Here is a 26,144-nt window from a genome sequence, read left to right on the forward strand (position 1 = left end):
AAAGAACTTTTGTCAGTTGGGCTAGGTGTGAATGTTTCAACTGACCACCTTGATTAGCATACAATGGGCTGAAGAGTTTGCTCCAGGCACAGTCAGCCCATTGTATGCTAATCAAGGTGGTCCCTTTGGGGAGAGAGGGCGGTCTAGAAATAAAGTTGTTGTTGTTGTTGTTGTTGTTGTTGTTGTTGTTGTTGTTGTTGTTATTATTATTATTCTGACACAAAAATACAGTATGTCACAGCAAACAAGATCTCTATGCTGGATTTCGTATCACAAAATCACGTCGAACACTTCCCAAGTGTCTAGGACTGCGTGATGGATTTTCAAATGATGTGCGCAGATCCAAGTAAGGTGGCTTTTGCAGTTGACAGATTGTGATTTTGTCAATGTTTGTTTCCAAATTCCGGCTGAGATCTTTTGAAATGGCACCCAGTGTGCCCATGACCACTGGGACCACATGTACTGGTTTATGCCAGAGCCTTTGCAGTTCGATTTTGAGGTCCTGGTAACGGCTGAGTTTTCCTGTTGTTTTTCCTCAATGCGACTGTCACCTGGTATGGCGACATCGATAATCCAAAGTTTTTTCTTTTCCACAATCGTGATGTCTGGTGTATTGTCTTCCAAAACTTTGTCAGTCTGGTTTCGAACATCCCACAGTATTTTTGCATGTTCATTTTCCACTATCTTTGCAGGTTTGTGATCCCACCAATTCTTTACTGCTGGCAGGTGGTACTTGTGACATAAGTTCCAGTGAATCCTTTAGGCCACAGAGTTGTGCCTTTGTTTGTAGTCCGTCTGTGTGATTTTCTTGCAACAGCTGAAATGGTTTCATCAGCTTCCTTTCACAGTCTGCATTTTGGTTCATCCGCTGATTTTTCGATCCTGGCCTTAATGGCATTGGTTCTGATGGTTTGCTCCTGGGCTGCAAGAATCAGGCCTTCTTCTGTCTCCTTCTCCAGGGTGAGCCATAACCAGGTCTTCTCCTTATCAACTTTTCCTTTAATTTTGTCAAGGAACTACCCATGCAATGCTTTGTTGTGCCAGCTGTCAGCTCTGTTTTGGAGTGCGGTTTTCTTGTACTGATTCTTTGTCTGCTGTGCTTTGAGAAGTTTCAAGACCTCAATTAAAGCAGGTTCTTGGCTTTCCTTGACATATTCTGCCAGGGCGTGTTTTTCTTCTTCAACTGCTTGTTTTACTTGTAAAAGTCCTCTGTCACCAGACCTTCTAGGCAGATAGAGCCTCCTCCTCCTCCTCCTTCTTCTTACTATTATTATATAAGGAAACTATAACATAGACAACCTTTTACTTCTCCCCATCAAATACAAAAGAAATGTTTCTAACCTGAGGGCAGGAAAATCATGAGGCAGAGAGAGAAGATCCGGGAGCAGCGAGGTGACCTCTGGTTTCTCCGTGGAATGAAGAATTCTGCTCCCTTATATTTATGTGTATTGAAAAAAGAAGGGAGAGAGAATATTGGTGAATGCATTGTGGGGAAGGAACATAATTATCATAATAGCCTTCATTGAGCCAGGGAAATGTAAAGATTGTGCCTGTGCAAATGGAGGTTTATGTGAATCACAGCATGATGCCTTGCAAAAATTTTCATTGCTGCTTGGCACAGAACGACCGACGGAGATATGTCTCCCCTTCTATGCTGTAGGTAAGTAACTGTTTGAAATTAGGAGGCCAGTAAAGGCAAGCAAAGGCCTGTGATTCTCTAGAACTGATTGAGTGGTGTCAGAGATGTCAATGAGATCCTTTTTAATGAGACTCGGCGAAGCTAAGCCACCCCATCGCTATACATACCATAAAGATTCTGGATCTCCATACTGTCATCTGCATGCAGCTGGTACTGCAGTGGGTCTCCCACTGGGCCTTGGTAATAAGGGCGCATGATGGAGTGCTTGGAAGGGGAATGTGTCAGGCCAAGGCTATGGCCAAACTCATGGACAGCCACTGCGAAAAGGTCAGTTCCAAAGTCATCTGTCAAACGATGAAAGAAAGGTTCATCAATCACTTGGGGAAAAGGATGACACAAGACTCCAGGTGGATCAGTCACCGAATCAAAAGGATAAGATGTCATCTACTCTGATCACTTTCCCCCAGGCAACTCATACAGCTAACCTATCTATTTGATCCAGAGTAGGAACAATACTCAAATTACATTGAGTGCAGAAAGGAATCTGCCAAATAATGACTCCTAATGGCCAAACGAGAAAGATGCATTCACACTACAGAAACAATACAGACTGACATTACTTTAATTGCTATGGCCTAATCTTATGAGCTTCTAGGAATAATAGAATTGGAAGAGACCTCATGGGCCATCCAGTCCAACCCCCTGTTAAGAAGCAGGAAAATTGCATTCAAAGCACCCCCGACAGATGGCCATCCAGCCTCTGTTTAAAAGCCTCCAAAGAAGGAGCCTTTACCACATTCCGGGGCAGAGAGTTCCACTGCTGAACATCTCTCACAGGAAGTTCTTCCTAATGTTCAGATGGACTCCCCTTTCTTGTAGTTTGAAGCCATTGTTCCGCGACCTAGTGCCCAGGGCAGCTGAAAACAAGCTTGCTCCCTCCTCCCTATGACTTCCTCTCACATATTTATACATGGCTATCATGTCTCCTCTTAGCCTTCTCTTCTTCAGGCTAAACATGCCCAGCTCTTTAAGCTGCTCCTCATAGGGTTTGTTCTCCAGACCCTTGGTCATTCTAGTCGCCCTCCTTTGGACACATTCTAGCTTGTCAATATTTCTCTTCAATTGTGGTGCCCAGAATTGGACACAATATTCCAGGTGTAGAGTCGTAGTTGGGTGAGACATCTGTACTTTTTAGCGGAGAGGGCTAAAATCTTGTAAACCTACAAATCTCATGCTTCTATAGTATTGAACCATGTCCATTAAAGTGGTGCCAAACAGTGTAGATCAGGCATGGGCGAACTCTGGCCCTCCAGCTGTTTTGGACTTCAACTCTCACCATTCCTAACAGTCTTCAGCCCTTTTACTTTTTGTGAGGCAGTTGGGAATTGTGGGAGTTGAGCTCCAAAGTTTGCCCATGCCTGGTTTAGATATGCTTTAAGACATGCCAAAGGCCCTCCTGCAACAATTCCTATTTGTTCAACCATTACTTAAACCCTGAATCTCTGAGTTAGCCCACATCATTTTGCTGCCTGAAGTGCATGACAATATGACACAACTCCCCATTCCCTTTACTTGTCTGGAGTGTCCTTTTCTGAGCCTGAGGCCATGGTTAGGAGCTTGGTATCAACTGTTCGGCTCTCCAATAAGTAGAACTAAGAACTGCCTTTTTGATACTAAGCATTTACCAGTTGAGGCAATTGCTTCACTGCCAATTGGTAGGCTTCCCTAGTCCTTGAGAATGAAACAAGCTGCATTCTGAAAAAAAGGAAGGCTACATAGCACCCTCTCAGGATACAGGAGCCGGCTTGGCACAGCAGGTTAATCACCAGCTGCAGCTGCAGTAAATTTTGCCAACCAACAGTTCAAAGCCAGGTCAGAGTGAGCTCCTGACCTTCAGCCCAGCTCCCTACCCACCTAGCGGATCGAATACAGCAATGTGAGCAGATAAATAGGAACCACATTACAATGGGGAGGTATTTTAGGCACAGAGTTTCAATAAAAAAGAAGGAAAAGCTTACAAACAAAGAAAGCTCTTTGGGAAGGAGATAGAGCAACAGCACCCCCTGTGGTGGAACTGAGCACAGCCTCCAAAGATAACAAAACGATGGGGAAAGCCTATATAATACCTCTATCTGTTGTCTGTCTTGTCATTGTATAATCAGCATTGAATGTTTGCCATATACGTGTTCTTTGATCTGCCTGAGTCCCCTTTGGGGTGAGAAGGGTAGAATATAAATACTGTAAATAATAAATACAGACATACATACAGGCATCCCTCTTGTGGTTGTGGTCAGGGCCGTAGCCAGAAAAAAATTTCGGGGAGGGTTGACAATTTCGGGGGGGGGGGTTGAAAATTTCGGGGGGGGGGATTTCGGGGAGGGTTGAAAATTTGGGGGGCGGGTTGAAACCTGCCTCTTGGCTCAGGCTGAAGCAAAGCGCACAGCAGGGGGCAGAGCAACCTTCAATAGCCTGCAGCTCCACCCCTGTCAACCACCTCCACCAAGTCTGGCCTCCTTAATGAGAGCATTCAACACACACACACCCCACTTGGTTGCTTCACTACATCGCTATTGCTGCAAGTAATGACAGTGTGAATAAATTGTCAATATTTGCTTGAGATAGTGCTTACAGCTCTGGAGGGACTCTTAATTTTTTGCATCTCATAGACTTAGCATGGGGATTTGGTTAACCAGTTAAAATTCATGAGTAAACCAGTTTTTTTAAAAAAATCTGAAACATTTCGGGGGGGGGGTTGAACCCCTAAAACCACCCCCTCGCTACAGGCCTGGTTGTGGTGTTATCATGGTTTCAGCAATTTCTTTTCCTTAAATTAACATAGTACTTAACCAATGGCTTCGTAAAAGCTAATGCAGCTGGCTGGGAGTCAACTGCATTATTTATTTATTTATTTATTTATTTCATTTATTGACCGCCCCTCTCAGCCCGAAGGCGACTCGGGGCGGTGCACAACAACAAAGAAGACAATATACAGTGAACCGTGACAATACTAACCAGACAAATACAACATAACACATACTTATACTAAAAATCCGCTTCGTCAAGTCCTGGGGTCATAGGCAAAACTCGTAGTCCTAGTTCATTCCATAGTCGTTCAATACACTCAGCTGAAGGCCTGCTCGAAGAGCCATGTTTTCAGGCCCCTCCGAAAGGCCAACAGGGAGGGCGCCTGTCTAACTTCAGTAGGGAGGGCGTTCCATAGCCGAGGGGCCACCACCGAGAAGGCCCGCTCCCTCGTCCCCGCCAGGCGTGCCTGTGAGGCGGGCGGGACCGAGAGAAGGGTCTCCCCGGATGATCTCAAGGCCCTCGTGGGCTGATAGGCCGAGATGCGGTCTGCAAGGTATTTTGGGCCGGAACCGTTTAGGGCTTTGTAGGATAGCATGAGTTTGAAGCCAGCCCGGGTCAGAGTGTGCTTCTGACCAATTTGTGTAACTTGCTGTCGACCTTTGCAGCCCGAAAGACAGTTGTATCTGTCAAGTAGGAAATTTAGGTACCGCATATGCGGGGAGGCTAATTTAACTAATTTACGATGCCATAAAAATCTCCAGCAAGCATGCAAAGAATGAGGAAGTACTTAATCAGTGTCACAAATGGACGGTGAAGCAACAACTCCTCTGATGGCCAGAATACTCTTATCAATTATTATTATATTTATTATTTACAGTACTTGTATACCGCTTTTCTCACCCCGAGGGGGACTCAAAGCGGTTTACACATAAGTAATGGCAAAATTCAATGTCAGTACAAACAATTACAATTATATACTACAATTAGACATAAATCAAGTTAAAAACAGTGCATTCACAAGCAATAAAACAATCATTAAAACAATATAACTGTCTTGTCGGTCAAATCACCATTCCAGTCATTGTCTTTCTGAAATGCTGCATACATTTACTTCTACTGCATTCAAAAAGCTGGAATGTTAAGTAGTCTGTCTATATATGTTGTGTGTCTATGGCACTGAATGTTTGCCATGTATATGTACATTGTAATCCACCCTGAGTCCCCTGCGGGGTGAGAAGGGCGGAATATAAATACGGTAAATAAATAAATAAATAAACTCACCTGGTGACCGAAAGGTCCATTCTTCACTGCTGTCAAAGTGGACATTGCCAGCCCTCTGGGGGTCTCCTGGAAAGAAGGCATGGGCCACCATCCCACCCGGACCATCAAAGGGGTAACCGTCTTGATGGTCCAGCCGGAGGAACTCCACAGAGATGTCCGCAGTGTGGCCACCCACCTCATGGAAGTTCAAGGGTGTCGCTTCACTCCACACCTTCAGGGCATAATACATCAACGTCCGCATGGTTTCCCGGCTAAGATGGGATTCCCGTGGGTAGGTCTTCACCCTGAAGAAAAAATGGTTTAGAAGAGAAAGCAACAGGTCTCTGCCTTGTTTGGTATGAAAGAGACGTTAGAATGAGGATTTAGCAATACACAAGTCCTATCTGGGTAAGATTTTTCTATATGTCTCTATATGGGTTGTGTGAGTTTTCCGGGCTGTACATCCATGTTCCAGAAGCATTCTCTCCTGACATTTCACCCACAACTATGGCCGGCATCCTCAGAGCTTCTGAGGTTTATTGGAAACTAAGAAAATCTATATAAATAAAAATGTAAATGTTCGTTTGTGGGATTAACATAACTCAGAAACCACTGGACGAATTAACACAACATTTTGACACAATACACCTAACAGTCCAACGAGTGTTCATCACTCCTAAAAATACAAGAAAAACAAAACAAAACCCACAAACTCATATACATATACACATGCACACATACACATACACATATATATACCCAAGCATACACAAATATACACATACACACATCTATACATATACACATGTACACATACACGTACACATACATACACACATATATAAACACATATATGTATATAGACAGGCACACACACATATACACATATAAACACACATATATACACATCTACACACACGTATGCACACACATATATACACCTATATATATATAAATTGTTTTATGACATTGTATATACTGTTTTCTTGGAAACCGTTTTGAGTCGCCGACAGGCTGAGAAAGGCGGTATACAAATACAGTAAATAAATAAATTATATATATATATATATATATATATATATATATATATATATATATACACACATATATATACACACACACACACTAGCTGTCCCCTGCATGCGTTGCTGTGGCCCAGTCTGTCTATATGTGTTTTGTGTGTGTATGTATGTGTGTATATATTTGTGTATATGTGTCTTTGTGTATATGTATGTCGTTTTGCGCATGCGTTGTAATGTATTTTTTTTGTTTTTTGGCTTTTTAAGTCCCTTCCAATGTGTTTTCCATTGTTTTTATGAGTGGTGGTCGCTTGTTGGCCTGATAGGTGTCTTGTGTCCAAATTTGGTGTCAATTCGTCCAGTGGTTTTTGAGTTATGACAATCCCAAACACATATATACACAGATATACGCAAACACATATATACACAGATACACAAATATATAAACACATATAAACACACACATATATACACACAAAACATATATACAGACTGGGCCACAGCAATGCATGGCAGGGGACGGCTAGTAGGGTTTATATATCTGTGGAATGTCCAGAGTGGGAGAATTGGCGCCAATTGCTACATTCACACCTACCTCAAACAGACAAAAGTTCTCTCTCCTACCCTGGTCATTCCACACATATATAAACCCCATTTTCATAGTTTCCAACAGACCTCACAACCTCTGAGGATGCCTGACATAGATGCAGGCAAAACGTCAGGAGAGAAAACGGCTCGGAAACTCCAACTGGTCCAACGGGCAGCAGCCAGGATGCTAACTGGGGCTCCTTACAGAGAGAGGTCAACCCTCCTGTTCAAGGAGCTCCACTGGCTGCCGTTTATTTTCCGAGCCCAATTTAAGGTGCAGGTACTTACCTACAAAGCCCTGAACGGTTTGGGACCACCCTACCTGCGTGACCGCATCTCCGTCTATGAACCCACACGTTCACTCCCGTCATCTGGAGAGGCCCTGCTCGTGATCCCGCCCGCGTCGCAAGCGCGCTTGGTGGGGACTCGAGACAGGGCCTTTTCTGTGGTGGCCCCCCCGACTTTGGAACGCCATCCCAAAAGATCTCAGACAGGCCCCTTCGTTGGCAATCTTCAGAAAGAACTTGAAGACCTGGCTGTTCCGATGTGCCTTTTCAGATTAGGAACCCCCAATACCAAATCCTAGAAGCACTTTAGTAAAATTAAGATTCTGCACACCGCACACAGCACCTATTTATAATCCTACATACCTCCTTGCCACATCAGCACTTTTAATCATGTACCCATTACCCGGCCTGGCCCAGTTTTATAGTGTCTTGATGTCTCAATGTATTGTTATTGCTGTTGTTTACTTTGCTTAACTGTTTTTATTTTGTTCTTGGTATTGTATTGTTGTATTGTGTTTTGAGGCCTTGGCCTTTGAAAGCCGCATCGAGTCCTTCGGGAGATGCTAGCGGGGTACAAATAAAGTTTAATAATAATAATAATAATAATAATAATAATAATAATGCTTCTGGAACATGGCCATACATTCTGGAAAACTCACAACAACCCAGTGATTCTGGCCCCTATATGGTTTAGAACGAGGGGGAAATCATGCTGCATTGTTAGATTGCAATTCATGGCAGTCCTAGTCAAAGTAGAGGAATGCTGAAAGTTGCAGTCCTGCACAGTTTGGAGTGCCATGTAATTCCCACTCAAGAGTCAGCATATCGCTTCCCACTGTGGCACACCACATACCCAGAAATTAAATTGGGTGGAATGAAGCCATTCTGAAGTGCAAGCCATTTAAAAGCTTAATATATGTGATAGTCTTTAATACAGAGTAGGGTCTGTTTTCACATCCAAACAGACGGCAAGCCAGCAAGACACTTAGGACTGGAATCAATTGACAAATCTGGCTGCCTTTTCCAGGGAATGAACACTTTCTCCCTCCATGGAGCCTAGTGGGCTGTAATGGATTGTGTCATTATGGAAAGTGATTGCCTGCTATTTGGTTATGCAGTTTGTTAGAGTTTAGTGGTCCATCAACCGCTGAGCAAAATGTTTCATGCACCAGTGATTGTTAACTTATGGTACTTTAGCATTCCCGGTCCAGTTGGAATTCATTAACAAATCTGACTGAGTTTTGCAGGTTTTGAACAATTTGGCTGCATAATATGCGCTATGTTTCCAGAAACATCCCATTTTATTCTATTTTTACAGACCTTGGTTTATTGTGTACCATAAATACGCCTCAGGTTAACAAAATTTAATCAGCTAATTCGATTTTGTCTCCCACTTGAACAGGGACAAGAGTAATGTATCACCCTTTGGCAAGATCCTGTATCAGGCAAGAAGGGGTTTGGATGGGGTATAAGATGCTGGGAGAGACCCACTAGTACACAAAGAAACCATATGCACACATAACACATAGTTACATATATGTGTGACTCTAATGCCGTGACCCCTTAATACAGTTCCTCATATTGTGGTGACCCCCAACCATAACATTATTTTCGTTGCTATTTCATAACTGTCATTTTGCTACTGTTATGAATCCTAATGTAAATATCTGATATGCAGGATGCATTTTCATCCACTGGACCAAATTTGGCACAAATATCCAATATGCCCAAATTTGAATAATTGTGGGTTTGGGGGAGGGGTTAATTTTGTCATTTGGGAGTTGTAGTTGCTGGGATTTATAGTTCACCTACAATCAAAGAGCATTCTGAAATCCACCAATGATGGAATTGAACCAAACTTGGCACACATAACTCCTATGACCAACAGAAAATACTGGAAGGGTTTGGTAGGCATTGACCTTGAGTTTTGGAGTTGTAGTTCACCTACATCAAGGGCACCGTGGACTCAAGAAATGATGGATCTGGATCAAACTTCGCATGAATACTCTATGTTCAAATGAGAACACTGGTAGAGTTTGGGGAAAATAGACCTTGACATTTGGGAGTTGTAGTTGCTGGGATTTATAGTTCACCTACAATCAAAGAGCATTCTAAACCCCATCAACAACAGAATTGGGCCAAACATCCCACATAGAACCCCCATGGCCAACAGAAAATACTGTTTTCAGATGGTCTTTGGTGACCCCTCTGACACCCCCTCGTGACCCCCTCAGGGGTTCTGACCCCCAGGTTGAGAAATGCTGCTAACAGGACCCAAGCCTCTCATGATAGGGGAAAGATTTGGTTGTACTTCCATATACACGTTTTGGACATTCCCACTAATTTCTCCCTGGTGGCGCAGTGGGTTAAACCGCTGAGCTGCTGATCTTGCTGATGGAAAGGTTGGCGGTTCAAATCTGGGGAGCGGGAGGAGCTCTCACTGTTAGCCCCAGCTTCTGCCAACCTGGCAATTCAAAAACATGCAAATGTGAGTAGATAATGGGTTGTTGTAGGTTTTTTCGGGCTATATGGCCATGTTTTAGAGGCATTCTCTCCTGATGTTTCGCCTGCATCTATGGCAAGGATCTTCAGAGGTAGTGAGGTCTGTTGGAACTAGGAAAAATGGGTTTATATATCTGTGGAATGACCAGGGTGGGACAAAGAACTCTTGTCTGTTGGAGCTAGGTGTGAGTAGCAGACAAGAGTTCTTTGTCTCACCCTGGTCATTCCACAGATATATAAACCCAATTTTCCTAGTTGCAACAGACCTCACTACCTCTGAGGATGCTTGCCATAGATGCAAGTGAAACGTCAGGAGAGAATGCCTCTAGAACATGGCCATATAGCCTGAAAAAACCTACAACAACCCAGTGATTCCGGCCATGAAAGCCTTCAACAATACACTGAGTAGATAATGTTACAGTAAGTTGTAGTAGGACCAAGTGTTTGTGTGTTGAAGAAAAACCTTATGATGGTAATTATTATGTGCAGCTAGTAATGTAGGTCAACCAGCAAGCACGGGCCACAACTAATGGGGTATAACTGTATGGGTTTTAAGAATACAGTTCTGGAGAGCTTTTTCTCTGAGGAGGTCTATGCAGCATGCTCAAAGGCTCTGCTCTGGGGAGCAGGTTGGAGAGAAGCTGTTATGCTGCTCCAAAGAAGGTTATGGTGGAATAGCTGTTTACTCAAGGTTTATGTTTTGCTCTCTCACTTGACTTAAGATGAAGATGCCTTATTTTATGTTACTTACAAAGACTATGTAAGTTTCTTGCCCTGTTTGTTTTTTGTATGCAACATTGCAAGTTTGTGTTTCATCTCTGCTATTAAGAGTAAATATTTTTCTGTTCATTTTTCCTCTTGTCTGTGAGTCCTGTGCATTTGGGCTTGGGACTTTGTGTAGAATCTGCTTGCTGCACAACAGTTAATAGGTACTGCTCTGGTGAGAAGGTAATGGCGCTCCATGCAGTCATGCTGGCCACATGGCCTAGAAGGTGTCTATGGACAACGCCGGCTCTTCAGCTTAGAAATGGAGAGGCGAACCAACCCCCAGAGTTGGAAGCCACTAGTCTTAATATGAAGAGGAAACCTTTACTTTTTACCTTTTACTCATTTCTGCAAAGAATTCCAAAAATACCCAAAATTTGTTTGTCATCTGCATTCTCTTTCTCTCCAACTCTCCTTCTGTGCAAAGGCACATTAGTATTTGTACTGCCGTGGCTCGGCATTTTGGAGCCCTTATTAATTTTAATACATGAGAGCAAGAGTTTGGACAAAGCTGGATTAAAACTCAGCAAGATGGATTGGTTTGTTTGGCCAATCCCTGGTTAATCTTTTGCTCTGCATGTGCCTGAGTGACATACGGGTGTTACGCGCTTGTTATACATCACACAACAATGTTCCTGAAATCTTCATGCAGGAATCCTCCTGATGCAAGTTTCCCCCCTGTTTTTTAATATGACATCCAATTCATTAACTTATTTAAATATTCCGGTTTCATAAAGAGCATTCCCAAAAAAAAATCAGGGAATCACTCCAACTGAATTGCTTCGCTTCTATTTGTATAACAGGAGCTCCAAACATGGTCAGCCTTGTAGAGAGAATGGAGTAGTTAGAGAGAATGAAGCAGGTGAAACAGCTGGTTTGCTATGTCAAAAAAGTGCAGAATATAATTAATTGTTTTTTGGTGTTGTATTTTTTTTCTGGCCAAAGATAGAAAGAGATGTTGGTGGGATTTTCTGCTGGTATTAGACACCATAGACTTTGGTTCCTAACTTATGTTACATAATTTGGAAAGGAGTGTGGATTGAACTACGTATATTATAATAAATAAATGCATATTTATTTATTTATTTATTTACATGATTTATATACCGCTTTCACACCTGGAATATTGTGTCCAATTCTGGGCACCACAATTTAAGAGAGATATTGACAAGCTGGAATATTTCCAGAGGAGGGCGTCTAAAATGATCAAGGGTCTGGAGAACAAGCCCTATGAGGAGTGACTTAAAGAGTTAGGCATGTTTAGCCTGAAGAAGAGAAGGCTGAGAGGAGATATGATAGCCATGTATAAATATGTGAGAGGAAGCCACAGTGAAGAGGGAGCAAGCTTGTTTTCTGTTTCCTTGGAGACTAGGATGCGGAACAATGGCTTCAAACTACAAGAGAGGAGATTCCATCTGAACATGAGGAAGAACTTCCTGACTGTGAGAGCCGTTCAGCAGTGGAACTCTCTGTGGTGTGGTGGAGGCTCCTTCTTTGGAAGCATTTAAACAGAGGCTAGATGGCCATCTGTCAGGGGTAATTTGAGTGCAATATTCCTGCTTCTTGGCAGGGGTTGGACTGGATGGCCCATGAGGTCTCTTCCAACTCTTTGATTCTATGATTCTATGATTTTCTCACTCCTAGGGGCATGATTCACAGGTATGAAAAATCTAACCCAGAATATGTGCTTGACAAGTGTCTAGCGCAGTGGTTCTCAACCTCTGCGTCCCCAGATGTTTTGGTCTTCAACTCCCAGAAATCTCAACAGCTCATAAATTGGCTGGGATTTCTGAGAGTTGTAGGACAAAACACCTGGGGACCCACAGGTTGAGAACCACTGGTCTAGCGGATAATGTATTTGCATATAGATCATGATTGGCTGAGACATTGGGAGGGCGATGTATTGCTTAGAATGGGACAACACAAGTGAACTTCTGGAAAGATTTCTAGGACAGTGTTTCTCAACCTGGAGGTCGGGACCCTGGGGGGGGGGGTCACAAGGGGGTGTCAGAGGCGTTGCCAAAGACCTTCAGAAAATTAAGTATTTTTTGTTGGTCATGGGGGTTCTATGGGGGACATTTGGCCCAATTCTATCGTTGGTGGGGTTCAAGAGACTCTTTGATTGTAGGTGAACTATAAATCCCAGCAACTACAACTCTCAAATGTCAAGGCCTATTTTCCCCAAACTCCACCAGTGTTCACATTTGGGCATATTGAGTATTTGTGCCAAATTTGGTCAATATCTACCATTGTTTGGGTCCACAGTGCTCTCTGGATGTAGGTGAACTACAGCTCCAAAACTCAAGGTCAATGCCCATCAAACCTTTCCAGTATTTTCTGTTGGTTATAGGTGTTCTGTGTGCCAAGTTTGATTCAATTCCATTCAGAGGCGGTCCTAGGTAATTTTCAACGGTAAGCAAACAGTATTTGCCCCCTCCCCCCCAACCAATCATTGATATATATTTTCTGTTCGTCGTGGGAGTTCTGTGTGCCATATTTGGTTCAATTCCATCATTGGTGGAGTTCAGAATGCTCTTTGATTTTAGGTGAACTATACATCCCAGTAGCTGCAACTCCATATGTCAAGGTCTATTTTCCCCCAAGAGCGCCTCAAGAGCACCCCTGGGCAAAATCAACTATACTGCGAATGCTTACTTTGCGTAATTGGTTGAGCCGCCCGATTCCATTGTTGGTGGAGTTCAGAATGCTCTTTGATTGTAGGTGAACTAGAAATCCCAGCAACTACAACTCCCAAATGATCCAATATCCAATATGTTTACATTTGAATACTGGTGGAATTGGGGAGGGGGGTTGATTTTAACATATTGGATATTTATGCCAAATTTGGTCTAGTGAATGAAAACACATCCTGCATGTCAGATATTTACATAACTTTTCATTACAGCAGCAAAATTACAGTATTGAAGTAGTATATGTAGTATGGGTAAAGGTAACGGTTGTCCCCTGACATTAAGTCCAGTCGTGTCCGACTCTGGGGTGTGGTGCTCATCTCCATTTCTAAGCCGAAGAGCCGGCGGTGTCCATAGACACCTCCAAGGTCATGTAGCCGGCATGACTGCATGGAACGCCGTGATGTAGTATACTATGTATTATTATTATTATTATTATTATTATTATTATTATTATTATCTTTATTAACTATATATATATATATATATATATATATAGTTAATAAAGATAATAATAATAATAATAATAATAATAATAATAATAATATATATTTGTATATGAAGTATAATGTTATGGTTGGGGGTCACCACCAGATGAGGAACTATATTAAGGGATCTTGGAATTAGGAAGGTTGAGAAACACTGACCTAGAGCATTTCAAGGTTAGCTCACCTATTTAGTCAGGTGATGGATCAAGCCATATATGGAAATGCACCATCCTTCCACATTACAAGTAGAGACAAACTTCTGTCTCAAAACTAGACACCGTGTATCTTCCCAAGGTACCTTTATGCACATACTTACCTCCAGGAGATGTTCCTCTTAGTCCAAACAGAGCCTGCACTCCTTCTGCTGCGACTCTTCTTTCTTTTCTGCCTTTTCCTCCTCCCTTTTTCTCTCAAAGGAAGTTTTTCTGGGAAGGGGGTGATTATATCGGGCAGTGAACAGCGAGGCATCCGGATCAGAGTCAGTGTGGCATCATCTGCTTGTAATGAAGGGAAAATGAGTAAAAACATCAACGATGTAAAAGAAAGCAAACAGTAAAACAGCCTGACAGCAAAAATTAAATCAGTCCAGATTGTCTTGCATTTTGGAACCCTTTCAAACTACACAAGTATAGCACTTTAACAACCATCATTACATCCTGTGGCATTCTGGGATGCATAGTTTGGTTGGACACTAGCGTTCTATCTATATAAATAAATATGTAACATTCGTTTGTGGGATTAACAGAACTCAAAAACCACTGGACAAATTGACACCAAATTTGGACACAAGACAGCTAACAACCCAATGTATGTCCTTCACTCAAAAAATATGATTTTGTCATTTGGGAGTTGTAGTTGCTGGGATTTATAGTTCACCTACAATCAAAGAGCATTCTGAACCCCACCAATGATGGAATTGAGCCAAATTGGCACACAGTTCTCCCATGACCAACAGAAAATACTGGAAGGGTTTGGCGGGCAGTGTCCTTTCGTTTTGGAGTTGTAGTTCACCTCCATCCAGAGAGCACTGTGGACTCAAACAATGATGGCTCTGGACCAAACTCTACACGAATACTCAATATGCCCAAATGTGAACACTGGTGGAGTTTGGGAAAAATAGAATCTTGACATTTAGGAGTTGTAGATGCTGGGATTTATAGTTCACCTACAATCACAGAGCATTCTGAACCCCACCAACGATAGAATTGGGCCAAACCTCCCACACAGAACCCCCATGTGGGCCATGGCAACTCGTGGCAGGGGACATCTGGTGACTAAATAAAATGGTAAATTGCAAATCCCAGGATTATACAAGGTGAAAGTGTATTAGTTAAATTTATCTTCGAAGGCTTTCATGGCCGGAATCACTGGGTTGTTGTGTGTTGTCTGTTTGAGGTAGGTAGCCAGATTTTGTTTATTTCATTGGTTTCCTCCTTTCTGTTGAAATTGTCCACGTGCTTGTAGATTTCAGTGGCTTCTCTGTGTAATCTGTCATGGTAGTTGTTAGAATAGTCCAGCATTTCTTTGGAATGTGCACAGATGACATTGTCATCAGCATACTGGAGTTCTATAACAGATGTTGTTGTAACCTTGGTTTTGGCTTTCAGTCTGCTGAGGTTGAATAGCTTGCCATCTGTCTGATAGATGATTTCCACTCCGGTGGGAAGCTTCCCATCAACAAGATGAAGTATCATAGCGATGAAGATGGAGAATAAAGTTGGGGCAATAACACATCCCTGTTTGACACCGGATTCCACTTTAAATGGGTTTGGGAGCCATTGCTGTCCAAGACTGTTGCCATCATGTCATCATGGAGGAGCCGCAGGATGTTCACAAATTTGTTAGGGCACCCGATTTTGTGGAGGATGGTCCAGAGAGCGCTGCGATTCACTGTGTCGAATGCCTTGACAAGGTCGATGAATGCCATGTACAGAGGTTGATTTTGTTGATTTTTCTTGGAGCTATCGTGCAGTGAAGATCATGTCCACGGTTCCTCTGGAGGGGCGGAAGCCGTTCTGGGATTCTGGGAGGGTGTCTTCTGAGAGGGGCAGAAGGCGGTTTGCAAGGATTCTTGCGAGGATTTTCCCAGCTGAGGTTAGAAGGGAGATACCTCGATAGTTTCCACAGTCTGTTCTATCCCCTTTTTTGAAGAGGGTGATGATGGTGGCATCCTTGAAATCTGCTGGGATTTTCTCAGTCACCCACACTTTTTCTATGAGCTGGTGGAGTTGTTGTGGCAGCTCAGGTCCTCCCTGTTTAAAGATTTCAGCAGGGATCCCATCCGGTCCGCTGGCTTTGTTATTTTTTTGTTAGTTGACGGCATTGCTGACTTCTTCCAAACTAGGCAGTGCTGCAAGCTCATCCCTGGTTTGTTGTTGCGGGATTTGTGAGAGAACCTCTTCGGCCACATTGGAGCTGCGGTTCAGGAGGCTTTGGTAGTGTTCTTTCCAACGTAGTGCGATTGATTTTTGGTCCTTCAGGAGTTTGGTTCCATCTGATGAGCGGAGAGGCTGTATGCCATGATTTCTTGGTCCATAGATGACCTTTGTGGCTTTGAAAAATCCCTGAGCCTTCCAAAGACTTCCCTATTAGAATCCGACATTCTGGCAATGGACATTGCTATGACTATTGGTCAGAAAGCACTGACTGTCAGATGTCCTTTGACATTAATGCAAACTTTCCAACTCCATCTAGAGATCCCTAGACTGCAAAATATACACTCTTTCACTGAACTGTTCAGTTGAATTCTTTAGATGGTTACTCTACCTGGGATCCCAGTCTCTGCAATGCCTGCAAAATGTTGCATGACCCGGATGGCACTTGTCACTGCCTCCCATGTCTGCAGCTGGCCTGTGATTGGGTCAGATGGAGGAAGGTATCCATACTGCATCAGCCACTCCTAGGGAGAGATGAGAGGTAAAGAACACGTGTCAATTTCGCCATACCAGTGTTTCTCAACCTTCCTAATGCTGAGATTCCTTATTACAGTTCCTCATGTTATGTTGACACCCAACCATAAAATTATTTTCATTGCTACTTCATAACTGTAATTCTGCTTCTGTTGTGAATCGTCATGTAAATATCTGATATGCAGATGTATTTTCATTCACTGAACCAATTTTTTCACAAATACCTGATACGCCCAAATTTGAGTATTGGTGGGGTTGTTGGGTAGGAATTGATTTTGTCATTTGGGAGTTGTAGTTGCTGGGATTTATAGTTCACCTAAAATCAAAGAGCATTTTGAACTCCACCAATGACGGAATGGAACCAAACTTGGCACACAGAACTCTCATGACAAACAGAAAATACTGGCATTGACCTTGAGTTTTGGAGTTGTAGTTCACCTACTTCTAAAGAGCACTGTGGACTCAAACAATGATGGATCTGGACCAAACTTGGTATGAATACTCAATATGTCTAAATGTAAACACTGGTGGAGTTGTGGTTGCTGGAATGTATAGTTCACCTAAAATCAAAGAGCGTTCTGAACTCCACCAACAATGGAATTGAACCAAACTTGGCATACAGAACTCCCATGACCAACGGAAAATACTGGAAGGGTTTGGTGGACATTGACCTTGAGTTTTGGAGTTGTAGTTCACCTACAGCCAGAGTGTACTGTGGAATCAAACAATGATGGATCTTGACCAAACTTGGCACAAATGCTCAATATGCCTAAATGTAAACACTTGTGGAGTTTGGGGAAAACAGACCTTGACATTTAGGAGTTGTGGTTGCTGGGATTTATAGTTCACCTACAATCAAAGAGCATTCTCAACCCCACCAATGACAGAATTGGACCAAACTTCCCACACAGAACCCCCATGACCAACAGAAAATACTGTGTTATGTGATGGTCCTTGGTGACCCCTCTGACATCCCCTCGCGACCCCCGCAGGGGTCCCGATCCCCAGGTTGAGAAACACTGAGTTATAACTTTCCTTCCAGGAAGTTCAATTCTTCTGACCATTTTGCATTAGCAGGCCATTTCATGAGTCCAGCTCCAAGAAGGATATGCACTGAAGAATATGCAGATGGTTCTCTTTCAATCTCTGCATTTTTGTGTGTGGGAGATGCATTTTCCCCATACAACCTCAAAGTCTTGCATCAAAACAACCCATGTATATTTCTGTGCACAGCAATTTCCGTAATATTTCAGTATTTAATACCTTATGGAAACGGTGCAAAATTCCTGCCTCTGGGTTATCCTCCCCAATGGGATTTCCCCAAGTCTTGGGAAAGCCATATTTCAGCTGGGATATGAATAATGGTAAGCATTGCTTCTATTGCTACTTACCACTATCTCCCCACTTTCATCTGTGGGAGTGGGCACAGGGTTGGCATTGGATGGCAAGGCCAGAAGCAACAGCAGTGAAAACAGAACCAAGGTCACAGATGCAGCCAGCGGCCTCTCTTCCCTGAACTCTGGTTGGTAGTGTAGCGTCATGGGATGCTTCAGGGGCAAAGAGGCTTTCCTAGTCTCCATCCAGGTGGCACGTGCGACGTTGGTTTGGTGCCTCCGCTCACTGGTTCTTTTCAGTCTGAGATAAAGATCCCCAAAGTAGCATTTGCAACTCAGCCAATGTTGTCTATTTATCTGAAACACCCTGCAGGCAGCTCCATTTCCAGTCCAGGGATCAAAGCATGCTGTTGTTGTGTTCCTTGGGTTGGCTCTTGGGTGCAAAATCTCTAAGATTTTGCCAGGTGAAAGCATTGCCTCCCATGTCTGAACCTAAGTGAAGAAAATGGCAAAAGCAGATTAATACTGATGTGTTGTCAAAGGCTTTCATGGCTGGAATCACTGGGTTGCTGAGTTTCCCAGGCTGTGTGGCCATGTTCCAGAAGCATTCCCTCCTGACATTTTGCCCACATCTATGGCAGGCATCCTCAGAGGTTGTGAGGTCTGTTGGAAACTAGGCAAATGAGGTTTATATATCTGTGAAATGTCTGTGGTGGGAGAAAGAACTCTTTGTCTGTTGGAGGCAAGTGTGAATGTTGCAATTAATCATCTTGATTAGCATTTAATTGCACAGCATATTATTCAAGAACACAGTAATGCTGGACCACAGAGAAACCATTGAAATCCACAAGCATGTAGACCAGTGGTTCTCAACCTGTGGGTCTCCAGATGTTTTGGCCTTCAATTCCCAGAAATCCTAACAGCTGGTAAACTGGCTGGGATTTCTGGGAGTTGTAGGCCAAAACACCTGGGGACCCACAGGTTGAGAACCACTGATGTAGACAGTTTCAACAGAAATTAGGAAACCATGAAAATGAACAAAATCTGTCTACCAAAACTAAAAAACTCTAAACACAGGACACTACATAAAGAGGAACACTAAAAAAATCAGGAGAATTCCAGACAAGAATTAATCAGGGCCAGCTAACACCTCTCAACAAAGGATTCTCCAGGCAGCAACCAGCCAGGCTTTGAAGCTGCAAGGCCATTAAATGCTAATCAAGTTGGCCAATTACAACATTCCCACTTGCCTCCAACAGACATGAGTTCTTTCTCCCACCCTGGACATTCCACAGATATATATAGGATTCCACCAGGCAGCAAGCAGCCGGGCTTTGAAGTTGCAAGGCCATTCAATGTCAATCAAGGTGGCCAATTGCAACATTCACACTTGCCTCCAACAGATAAGAGTTCTTTTCCCACTCTGGACATTGCACACATATAAAAACTCCACTTGCCTAGTTTCCAACAGACCTCACAACCTTTGAGAATGCCTGCCATAGATGTGTGCACAACGTCAGGAGATAATGCTTCTGGAACATGGCCATACAGCTGGGAAAATGCACAGCAACCCAGTGGGATAATAAGTAAATTAATCAAATCATAAAAGAGCCATGATTAAATATTTGAAAGGCTGTCATAAGGCAGAGGAAGCAGGCTTGTTTTCTGCTGCCCTGGAGACTAGGACTCAATGGAAACATGGGTTCAAATGACAGGAAAGGAGAGTCCACCTGAACCTTAGGAAGAACTTTCTGACCATAAGAAGAGCTGTTCAACAGTGGAACTCTCTGCCTCGGAGTGTCCAATTGAGGCTCTTAAAGAGAGGCTGGATGGCCATCTAATTTGTGCTTTTCCTGCATAGCAGGGGGTCAGACTGGATGGCCCCTGGGGGTCTCTTCAAACTATGATTCTATGATTCATGTTGGTTGGAAGGAGATTGTGGCAGGATGCATGGTTTAGTTTGGAATGGGTTAGGGGAAGAAAGAAGAGTTTTACAAGGAAAGGAATCCAAGAGGAGAGAAAGCTGCTGAATCGCAAAGAAATTTACTTAAGAGTTGCCAGCCCAGCTCTTAGCATATTATCCTGTATCAAAGTTTCTGGCTGCAAACAATACCAATATAGGATAAAATGCCAGGACTTCACTATAGCAAAACTCTCTGTGGATTTTTCTCTGCATTCCCTTCTGCCTATTAAATTATGTCTCAGCCAATGTTATTAATGATTGTACATTATTATGAGGGACCAATGCCTTCATTCACTAGACCAAATTTGGCACAATTACCCAATATACCTAAATTTGAATACTGGTAGGGTTGTAGGTTTTTGATATTTGGGAGTTGTAGTTGCTGGGATTTATAATTAACCTGCAATCAAAGAGCATTCTGAACTCCACCAACAATGGAATTGAACCAAACATGACACACAGAACTTCCATAACCAAGAGAAAATACTGGAAGGTTTTGGTGGACATTGGCCTTAAGTTTTTGAGTTGTAGTTCACCTAAATCCAGAGAGCACTGGACTCAAAAAATGATGGATTTGGACCAAACTTGGTATGGATAATCAATCTGTCCAAATGTGAACACTGTTGGACACTGGGGAAAATAGACCTTGACACTTGGGAGATGTAGTTGCTGGGATTTATAGTTCACCTACAATGAAAGAACATTCTAAACTCCACGAAGGATAGAACTGGGCCAAACTTCCCATACAGAACCCCCATGACCAACAGAAAATACTGTGTTTTCTAATGGTCTTTGGTGACCCCTCTGACACCACGTGATGACCGCCCCCCCCCCAGTGGTCCCAACCCCCAGGTTGAGAAACGCTGTGCTAAAGAGGAAGGAGAGAGAAAGCAAACAGACTGTTTGTAAGAGAAAGTCTATTAGATATAATAATATAATAATAAACTTTATTTAATACCCCGCCACCATCTCCCCAATAAGGACTCGGGGTGGCTTACATGAGGCCAAGCCCAACAGCATATTACAATAAGGTAAAACCAAAACACAAGACATGTCCTGTTCCACACTGTTTCTAGACATACATGACTTACATACTTTCCTGAATGAGTCTATGCTTATCTCAAAAAGCATACCAAAGCACCCCTGGAAGGGCATGTAATATTTTGAAAGAGATCACATTTTGCAAAATAATATTTTCAAAATGGATATTTAAAGGAAAAAAACCCTTTAAAGGCCAATATCAGGAGAAAGGCAGGATATTTTTACACACACACACACACACACACACACACACATATATATATATTCGATAAAATAGTGAAGAGTAGAGACATCACACTGGCAACCAAGATCTGCATAGTTAAAGCAATGGTATTCCCCCGGATGTGAGAGCTAGACCATAGCGAAGGCTGAGCGAAGGAAGATAGATGCTTTTGAGCTGTGGTGTTGGAGGAAAGTTCTGAGAGTGCCTTGGACTTCGAGAAGATCCAACCAGTCCATATTTCAGGATAGTAGAGGCAAAGATGAAGTATTTTGGCCACATCATAAGAAGACAGGAAAGCTTAGAGAAGACAATGATGCTGGGGAAAATGGAAGGAAAAAGGGCCAACCAAGGGCAAGATGGATGGATGGTATCCTTGAAGTGACTGGCTTGACTCTGAAGGAGCTGGGGGTGGCCACAGCCGAGACAGAGCTCTGGCATGGACTGGTCCATGAGGTCATGAAGAGTCGGAAGTGACTGAACGAATTAACAACAAGAACAGTATATATATATATATATATATATATATATCAGTGTGTGTGTGTGTGGTTTTTAAAAGTCAAAACCATAGATTTCATAGAATCATAGATCTGGAAGAGACCTTGTGAGCCACCCGGTCCAACCTCCTGCCATTTCTACCAGACCAACGGATGCTTGCATGAGAAGCTGAACCAGACCAGAATGAGAAGGACTGCTCTGTCCATTCCCTCCTCCTTGCAAGGCCAGCCCTCCCATTGTAGACCTGAGGTCATTTCTCCCAAAGGCCAGGGACCAGTTGGGGTCACCAGCCCATTCCCTTTTCTTTAGGATGATGCTCTCCTCCTCCTCTCCTTTGTTCCAGCCTCCCATTCACCCTCTTCCATTTATGAGCGCACTAGAAGTTCCTGGGAATGTAAAACAGTGATTTCCCTATTATTCAAAAAAAGGCAAACTTCTACTCACATGTGCCAGCGTGCCAAACCGAAAAGCCCTCTGCTCCCCTGACTGGTCTCTTGGTCCCACTGCTCCATGAATGAGAATGCTCTCTGCTTGAATCCACCATCTCTTGGGGGTGGAGGGGCAGGAGACAAAGACCCCTCCCCAGCCCAGCCCAGTTGGGAGACTGAGGAGATGCTGTCTGCTGCGGCTGCTGTTGCTGCTGCGGCTCTAATCTGCTTTGTACAACTTAATAAGCAACTGCCAACATCCCCTGGCTTTGCACTTAGCTGTTATTGCCTCTGGCCGCCCCCTCCCAATGCTTTACAGCACGGCGTCTTTAATAACCTAGAGTTCCGAGGCAGGAAGGTTTTTCAAAGACGGACGTACTGGACGTGCATGTGCAGCGCATGAACACTAAGTCGCACGGACAGGCTTTTTTATGGGGCACACTGCAGATATATACCATTTGTACATTTAACGGAATTGCATGTGTTAGGCTGGGAAAACGCATGCAAAACGCATGGAAAACATTCTACTGTGGCAGAATGTTTGGGTTCCCATCTCCTTCAGTACATGTAAATAGAATCACAGAATCATAGAGTTGGAAGAGACCTCATGGACCATCCAGTCCAACCACCTGCCAAGAAGCAGGAATATTGCATTCAAATCAATCCTGACAGATGACCATCAGTCTCTTGTTTATAAGCCTCCAAAGAGGGGCCTCCACCATACTCTGGAGAAGAGAGTTCCACTGTTGAACAGCTCTCACAGTCAGGAAGTTGACTGTTCAGGTGGAATCTCCTTTCTTGCAGTTTGAAGCTATTGCTCCACATCCTAGTCTCCAGGGCAGCAGAAAACAACCATGCTCCCTCCTCCCTAGGACTTCCCCTTGCATATTTATACATGGCTATCATGTCTCCTCTCAGTCTTCTCTTCTGCAGGCTAAACATGCCCAGCTCTTTGAGTCACTCCTCATAGGGCTTGTTCTCCAGACCTTTGATCATTCTAGTCGCCCTCCATGACTTCCCTGGATCTAGACCAGGGGTCCTCAAACTTTTTAAACAGAGGGCCAGGTCACCGTCCGTCAAACTGTTGGTGGGCCGGATTATAATTCAAAACAACATGAATGAATTCCTATGTACACCGCACATATCTTATTTATAGTGCAAAAAACATTTTAAAACAATACAATAATAAAAATTAAGAACAGTTTTAACAAATATAAACTTATTAGTATTTCAATGGAAAATGTAGGTCTGGTTTTGGCTGATGAGATAGGATTGTTGTTGTTGTTGTGTGCTTTCAAGTAGTTTCATACTTAGGTTGACCCTTAGTGAGGGCCTTAGTTTGAGGACCCCTGATCTAGACGCTATACTCCTATTGATGCAGGCCAAAATCCCATTGGCTTTTTTAGCCGCCACATGACATTGTTTGCTCATGTTTAACTTGTTGTCCACGAGGACTCCAAGATCTTTTTCACATGTACTGCTGTTGAGCCAGACATCCCCCATTCTGTATCTTTGCATTTATTTTTTCCCCTGCCTAATTGGAGTATGTTGCATTTATCCTGTTAAGTTTCATCTCTCTAATCTGTTACGATTGTTTTGAATTCTGCTCCTGCCTTCTGGAGTATTAGTTCTCCCTCCCAATTTGGTGTCTTCTGCAAACTTGGTGATCATGCCTTCTAACCCTTCATCTAACTCATGAATAAAGATGTTTAATAAATTAATAAATGGATAGAGATGCCTTTAAGACAGTGGTTCTCAACCTTCTTAATGCTGTGACCCCTTAATACAGTTCCTCATGTTGTGGTGACCCCCAATCATGAAATTATTTTCATTGCTACTTCATAACTGTAATTTTGCTTCTGTTATGCATAGTAATGTAAATATCTGATATGGAGTATATATTTTCATTCACTGGACCAAATTTGGCACAAATACCCAATACACCCAAATTTGTATACCTGTGGGGTTGGGAGGATTGATTTTGTCATTTGAGAATTGTAGTAGCTGGGATGTATAGTTCATCTACAATCAAAGAGCATTCTAAACTCCACTAACAATGGAACTGAACCAAAGTTAGCGCACAGAACTCCCATGACCAACAGAAAACACTGGATGGGTTTGGTGGGCGTTGACCTTGAGTTTTGGAGTTGTAGTTCATCTGCATTCAGAGAGCACTGTGGACTCAAACAATGATGGATCTGGACCAAACTTGGAACGAATCCTCAAAAATGCCCAAATGGGAACACTGGTGGAGTTTGGGGAAAATAGGCCTTGACATTTTGGGAATTGTAATTGCTGGGATTTATAGAGGTCCCGTGACCAACAGAAAATACTGGAAGGGTTTGGTGGCCGTTGACCTTGAGATTTGGAGTTGTAGTTCACCTACATCCAGAGAGCACGGTGGACTCAAACAATGATGGATCCGACCAAACTTGACATTCATTCGTTCAGTCGTCTCCGACTCTTCGTGACCTCATGGACCAGCCCATGCCAAAGCTCCCTGTCGGCCGTCACCACTCCCAGCTCCTTCAGGTCAATTCCAGTCACTTCAAGGATGCCATCCATCCATCTTGCCCTTGGTCAGCCCCTCTACCTTTTACCTTCCACTTTCCCCAGCATCATTGTCTTCTCTAGGCTTTGCTGTCTCCTCATGATGTGGCCAAAGTACTTCAACTTTGTCTCTAGTATCCTTCCCTCCTGGAGGATGGACTGGTTGGATCTTCTCGCAGTCCAAGGCACTCTCAGAACTTTCCTCCAACACCACAGCTCAAAAGCATCTATCTTCTTTCGCTCAGCCTTCCCTAAGGTCCAGCTCTCACATCCGAGGAAGGGAGGAGGGGGGGGGGGGGGGGCTGGAGAGGCCAATACCATGGCTTTGACTTTGTGGATCTTTGTTGCCAGTGTGACTTGACATGGATACTCAATATGCCCAAATGTGAACACTGGTGGACTTTTGGGCTATACAGCCCAGAAAACTCACAGCAACTCGGTGTTTCTAGCCATTAAACCCTTCAACAACACCGGGGGGGGGGGGGGGGGGGGGCTCTTCTAACTCTAGGATTCTGTGAACTACACTTGGTTCTGGGATTTTGGTCAGGTGGATGAGACTCCACTGCTGCAGCCTGCTTTAAGGGTAATCCTTAAATTCACTCTTGGATCTGGAAGGTCAATGGAGTCCCTGCCCTTCTTGTCTTCCTTATGCACATTGACTCTGGGCACTTTCCTTCCACTCAAGCCTCTTTACTTTCAGCCAACTTGCTCATTCACTTCCACTTCCCTCCACCCTCACTTGCCAGTTTTCTACTTTCCGTCATAGGGACTTACCTGCTGCTATCCTGGCTGCCCCTGGAAGAGCATCTTCGGAGAAGGGCACCTCTCTCTCCCCTTTCATGGTTGCTTTCTCCATAACATAGTGGGGAAGAAGAGCATTGCCTGGAGACTTAGGAGCACAAGACTTCAGAAAGGAGGAGCTGCAGCGGAGGAAGGGAGGAGGGGGGGGGGGGGGGCTGGAGAGGCCAAGGAGGGGTTCTCCACTCTTCCCTGCCATGGACCATGGAGAGGACCCAGAGTAGGAGAAAACAAGCTCACTCCTCCTCAATGGGATATGCTTTCAAATAATTAAAAATGTGTATCACATCCCTTCTCAGAGTTCCCTTTTCCAAAGACGCCTTACCTAAATACCCTAAAGCAGTGTTTCTCAACCTGGAA

At 43.5% G+C, this 26,144-nt stretch overlaps 1 protein-coding gene across 2 annotated transcripts in view; it reads right to left on the reverse strand.

The window, feature by feature from the left end:
- Positions 1–25,889, reverse strand: part of LOC132782352 (matrix metalloproteinase-17-like) — a 42,461-nt gene extending 16,572 nt beyond the window's left edge. Inside the window, exons 1-7 of one of the 2 annotated variants that reach the window (XM_060787074.2) lie at positions 25,761–25,889; positions 18,344–18,778; positions 16,810–16,942; positions 14,360–14,537; positions 5,726–6,009; positions 1,807–1,983; positions 1,342–1,432 (exon numbers count right to left, since the gene is read on the reverse strand). In XM_060787074.2, the coding sequence (XP_060643057.2) occupies positions 1,342–1,432; positions 1,807–1,983; positions 5,726–6,009; positions 14,360–14,537; positions 16,810–16,942; positions 18,344–18,760 (1,280 nt within the window). In that variant the 5' untranslated portion in view covers positions 18,761–18,778; positions 25,761–25,889. Of the gene's footprint in view, positions 1–1,341; positions 1,433–1,806; positions 1,984–5,725; positions 6,010–14,359; positions 14,538–16,809; positions 16,943–18,343; positions 18,779–22,452; positions 22,792–25,760 lie in introns of those variants that run through there. The other variant, XM_060787073.2, reaches the window with a different exon arrangement.
- Positions 25,890–26,144: the final 255 nt, after the last annotated feature.

The sequence above is a fragment of the Anolis sagrei genome, chromosome 7 (genome assembly GCF_037176765.1).
Source record: "Anolis sagrei isolate rAnoSag1 chromosome 7, rAnoSag1.mat, whole genome shotgun sequence".
NCBI classification, from domain to species: Eukaryota; Metazoa; Chordata; class Lepidosauria; order Squamata; family Dactyloidae; genus Anolis; species Anolis sagrei.